The 5741-nt window shown below is 42.4% G+C and overlaps 1 protein-coding gene across 1 annotated transcript; it reads left to right on the forward strand.

Moving 5' to 3' along the window:
* Positions 1-921: 921 nt before the first annotated feature.
* Positions 922-5505, forward strand: CCDC70 (coiled-coil domain containing 70; the record flags this gene model as incomplete). The annotated part of the gene is made up of 2 exons (XM_081083909.1): positions 922-978; positions 4758-5505. The coding sequence occupies exon 2, from the start codon at positions 4804-4806 to the stop codon at positions 5503-5505; it is 702 nt and encodes a 233-aa protein (XP_080940035.1). The 5' UTR covers positions 922-978; positions 4758-4803.
* Positions 5506-5741: the final 236 nt, after the last annotated feature.

Below are 5741 nucleotides of genomic sequence, written 5' to 3' on the forward strand. Positions count from 1 at the left end.
CAACCAGTCATTAACCCATTCGGTTTATTTGCATATTAGCATTTTATTATATAAGATAATTGTTGTATTTAATACTATATGGTTTAAAATTATATTATTTTAGTGTCCAATGTCAAGAAAAACTTTATGTGACAAGAAATAAAAAAGAAATAATGGCCTATACACTGGGGTAAATAGCAGTCAATAGAAACTATTATTCTGAGTTGTTCCCTTTTTGGTTAGAAACTGTCCCTAAAGGATTACAGGTGCTGGACTTACCAAACCAAGATTTTTAAATCAGCTATTATAAATATCATCAAAGAACTAAAAGAAACCATACCTAAAGAATTAAAGGAAAGTATGAGAACTATGTCTCACCAAATAGAGACAATCAATAAAAAGAAAAAAATTTGTATAAATATAAAGGAACAAACTAGAAATCCTCGAGTTGAAAATGAAGGATAGAGGAACTCAACAGAAGATCTGAACTGGCAGACGAAAGGGCCAATGTACTTAAAGTCAGGTCACTTGAGATTATCCAATCTAGGCAACATATAGAGAAAAGAATGAAGAAAAATGAATAGTCAAACTGTCAAAGACAAAGAGGGAATATTGAAAGCAGCATGAGAAGTGACTCATTCCTTCTACCACTGAAGCATGATTTCCCAGAAGTCTGTTCCTGGTCACAATCCAGATAGAATGGTGATGTAACAATCATTTGTGTATCATCATCAGTGCTACCCTAAAGGTGAAGTTGGGATGGATAATGGAGAAATCTTTCAAACTTTCTAGTTTTCTCTCCACTCCTTAAAGACTCTTACTGGGGACCCCGTCTTGGTCCTCTCCACCCTGTGAGTCAAGACTGAGAGGGGACAGAGGGACCCTTGCAAACATCGCTAGGGGCGTCTGTGAAAACGACATCACTAAGGATCTGACACAACAATGGCTGCCTGCCCTCTGAGGGCTACAGGGTTTGCCCAGCTGGCAAACAGCTAAGCAGTAAGTAACTGTTGGCTTTAGATTGAATATTGGTTCTAAGAATAGAATAACATATAACATTTTCCTTAAAATAAGTTTCTATTTTTGAAGTATAACATTGGAGATTAATAATTTTTTTATTCTTGATTTTAGATATATATAGATACAAATTTACCATTTTATATTGTACTTTATATATAAATACACAACTACAGATTTTATATTGTTCTTATTTTTATCTCCTTCTCAAAGATAATTTCAGTGGTAATGAGAAAAACTTAGAGATGAATTTTTTTCTGACATTCTAACCCAGGAGACTGCCATTTGTTCAGCTGACATTTACTGAACACCTATTATGTGCCAGATATTGTGCTAGATGCTGGGCATAGAGTGTCCCTAATGGGGCAGGAGAAGTATGAACTTGGGGAAGATTGGGAGAGGCTATCTAGAAAATGTTGCTCCTTATCTGAGTCTTAGTTAGGTGATGTGAAGTGGATTTAGGCAAATCTATCCATTGAGAACAGCATGAAATGGAAGTGAGGAAAACTTTCATGCTTGAGGAATTCCAGGCGTGGTGGCTGAAATATAAGGCTAACCTGGTTTGTAGGGGCAGATAATTGTTCTGGCATGCCACCTTAAGATTTAAAATGACACAAAATAGCAATTGTAATATTTCTTATTTTCTATTGGTTGAGCACTTACTATGTGCCAGGCATTGTGCTAGGCACTCAACCTATCCAATTTTTTCACTGGATAAAGTATATTCTGGTGGGAAAGGAGTCCACAGACAGACAGACAGAGCAGTCAGGGAGGTAGGAGGAGAACAGGATAGCCTGGTGTTATACAAGTCAAAGGGGAAGGGATTTCAAAAAGGATTCATGTCAGATATTGTCAAATGCTGCCAAGAGGTCACTGAGGATGAAAACTAAGCAACTAGCAGGTCACTGCTGATCTTAACAAGAACAATTTCAGTGGAGCAAGGAGGCAAAGGACAGATTGCTACAGGATGTGGGTGCAAATGCAATTCAAAGTGGTAACAGTGACCATCAATTGCTCTTTGATAAACTGTTCAAGAAGGAAAGGGCAAATAGGTAGAGAAAGTTAGAGACTGTTACTGGTTGGTTGGTTGGTTGTTTTTAAGAAAAGAGACACTTGTGCTGAGAGGCCAGAAAGAAGAGAGAGAGAGAGACAGAGACAGAGAGAGAGAGAGATCTGGCCTGGCCAAGGAGCCTAGAAGAGGGCATTGAAAATGGATGTGGCCTTAACCGGTTTGGCTCAGCAGATAGAGCGTTGGCCTGCGGACTGAAAGGTCCCGGGTTCGATTCCGGTCAAGGGCATGTACCTGGGTTGCGGGCACATCCCCAGTAGGGGGTGTGCAGGAGGCAGCTGATGGATGTTTCTCTCTCATCGATGTTTCTAACTCTCTATCCCTCTCCCTTCCTCTCTGTAAAAAAATCAATAAAATATATTAAAAAATAAAAATGAAAATGGATGTGGCTGCCACGAGGGTGAACTAGAAGCTGGGGGACGGGAAACAGCCATGGGTCTCTGTTTTCTCCACAAATAGAAATCCAGATCCTCCAGGAACAGGGGGAGCACCTGAGAATTTAACTGACATTTCTATCACACATTTACTCAACAAGTGCCATAAGTAGATTTCTCCCACTGTTGCCCATGCAGGGTGTTAGTTTCAGGGGGAAAATCATTTAGAGTGATCCTTTAGTGCTCACTGACTTACAATTCATAGTTTTCTCTATTCTCAAGTGACAGCTGTCCCCAAATGACTTCCCCACTGAGTTCTGTGGTTCTCTCCTCATCATCAATGCAGCCACTCTGTTCTTTGTAGAGAGCAGCCCTAATTGGAAAGCCCAGTAAGAGCAGTGGCTGGTGCTAGACCTGCAGATGGGGTGAGGCCATGAAGAGAGCCTGAACATAACAGCTTGGGATACAGTGGGCAGTGTGAAGTGTAGAATAGGGCAATCGTTGGTGTCTATGACAAAAAGGAAAAAGGAATTTATGAAACTTGAAGTTTCAGTGAGTTCTCTAGGTTGTGCAAACATTGCTCACGGAGTACGAAAGCTTTAGTGTAATTTGAAGGTGATTACTTTCAGTGTTGGGACATGTCCAGGAAATACTTCAGAAGAAAATCAGAAACGTGCACAAATGTTTCTTTGCAAATTGGAGATGGACAGGGCTCACACATGTACAGGGACTTTTGTAAATCTTTCACTTTTTGAAAATATATAGTTTTATTTCTTTGTAATAACTTTCAGTGTTTTAAAATTGGCTTTTTAGTGTGGTTCTCTGTATATTTTTCTTCAGCAATAGGGTTGTATGAGAGAGAGTTTCATTCAAAAGTAGTGACCAAGTTGCTAAAAATTGTTGTTATCAATAGGTCCAGTGCTTGATACAAATGCAAGTGTGTGTGTGTGTGTGTGTGTGTGTGTGTGTGTGTGTGTGTGTAGACACAGGTAGCATTGAAGGGGTGGTGGTAAACTTTGGAGGGCCCAGGTAGCTTTCAGAGGGAAAGGAAAAGCAGGAACTCAAGCCCATAATGACAGGAAAAGGTCATCCCTACAGAGGACATAGCACGTGCCCTGGTGTGGAGACAGAAAACCGCGGGTTACATCCAGAGAGCTGAATGTAGCTCATTATTACTGAATCTTAGATCTGGAGCTGGGTAGGTAAAGAGAGACAATCGGGAATCAGGTTGCAGAGGGTCTACTAAGGCATTTGATATTTGGGCTATGGGGTTTTAGAAGGTTTATGAGCAGCTGTAATGTGATGGGACAATGTTTAGAAGCACCTCTGGGCTACAGTGTTGGGGAGGATGGGAGGGTAAAATCAGTACCAGAGAGACCAGTCAGAATCCTGGCCTGAACTGACTGTGGTCAAGGGGATGGAGGAGGGGGTGTGGTTTCAAGAATCGTTAGGGATCTTAATTGGCAGGGCTAGATAATTAATTAAAAGTCTGATAACGGGGAGGAAGATGTCAAGGATGAGCTCCAGGTTCTGGTGTATATGATTGGATGGATGATAGAGCCACCAGCTGCCCATAGTGTAGTCATCATCTCTCCACCACACACACACACACACACACACACACACACGCACACACACACACACACACACACACCAGCTATGTGTTCTTCCTTCTCTGCTACTCCCTGCTCCTAAGTCAGAAAATAGAAAAAGGAGAAACCCCAGTAACCTCCTGAAGGGATGCCTGTTGCTCCACAGTGTGGTGCTTGGTGAGGCCTGCAGAGTGGGGTCAGACCCTGGCAGCTGCTTCCAGGAAGTTCAAAATGGAAATGAATGTGCTTACCATGTGTATGCACCCTTTCTCTCCCCGGTACTCTGATCACTTTCTTACGTTCAGTCCTTTTTCTCATCCCTTGACCCACCTTTGTAGATATCTGAATTTTGGGGGTAGTCCGATATCTGATCTGTCAGATATATGGCAATGTTTGGAGATCTTTCAATCTTTCCCTTCTCTCCTTTCCTTTCCTTTCCTTTCCTTTCCTTTCCTTTCCTTTCCTTTCCTTTCCTTTCCTTTCCTTTCCTTTCCTTGTTGAGAACCACTGTCCTTGTTGACTGAGATGCTATGATTTTTAGCAGCCTGGAGCTTGAATATATTGACAACCTCTTCAGCCCAAATTCATGACAACCAAGCATGTGTTTATACCAAAGGGGACACAGAAAGAAATGGTTGACTTTTCCCAGAGCAAATGGTTCAGACCCAACGGCTTGTCCTCTGGAATGTGATACTCATGAACATGTTCTTTCTGGTTCCCCCACAGGGTTTGACCAGCTTACCTGGACTTGGCCAATGGCCTGCGATCCATCATGGCCAACCCACCATTCTGGCTGAGTAGGAAGATGTTTCTCTTCAAGGTGTGTAGATGGATGGGGCTTACTTGTTTCCGGTCACTGGTGGTGTCCTTGCCCAACATCCGTCAGAAGAAACTAATTCATAAGCTACAGAAAGAAAAGGCTTTTCGGGAAGAGATAAAAATTTTCCGTGAGAAAATAGAAGACTTCAGGGAAGAGATGTGGAATTTCCAAGGCAAGATCCGTGCTTTCCAGGGCCAGATCTTGGGCTTTTGGGAAGAAGAGAGACCTTTCTGGGAAGAGGAGAAAACCTTCTGGGAAGAGGAAAAAGCCTTCTGGGAAATGGAAAAATCCTTCCGGGAAGAAGAGAAAACCTTTTGGAAAAAGTACCGTATCTTCTGGAAGGAAGATAAGGCTTTCTGGAAAGAGGACAATGCTTTATGGGAAAGAGACCAGAATCTTCTTCAGGAGGACAGGGCGCTGTGGGAGGAGGAAAAGGCTCTGTGGGTAGAGGAGAGAGCTCTTCTTGAAGAGGAGAAGGCCCTGTGGGAGGATAAAAAGTCCCTCTGGGAGGAAGAGAATGCCCTCTGGGAGGAGGAGAAAGCATTCTGGGGAGAAGTTGGGGGCCATGTTGCTGAGGAGCAGATAGTGGAAAATGGGCACCACAACATCAATGCAGGGCCACGCTTGCCAGCCTTCTCCCGGAACAGAGGATGAGCACAGGAGATGAAGACCCTTGGGGTCCAAGCTTTGCTAGATTAAGATTCAAGTCTGGGTAACCCCATGTGCTGGAGAAAATATGCACTTATTTGTCTCCTTGCTTCAAAAGATCTAATAAAGTCCAACTTCTTAGAGAGATTTAGAAAACCAATTTCTTCAAGGAATGCAAGTACCTTTTTTTCCAGGTTTTGTAATTCTTGAAGGTCACATTCACATCCTCCAGGCTGCATTGC

This window comes from Myotis nattereri, assembly GCF_964212035.1.
Source record: "Myotis nattereri genome assembly, chromosome: 2".
NCBI classification, from domain to species: Eukaryota; Metazoa; Chordata; class Mammalia; order Chiroptera; family Vespertilionidae; genus Myotis; species Myotis nattereri.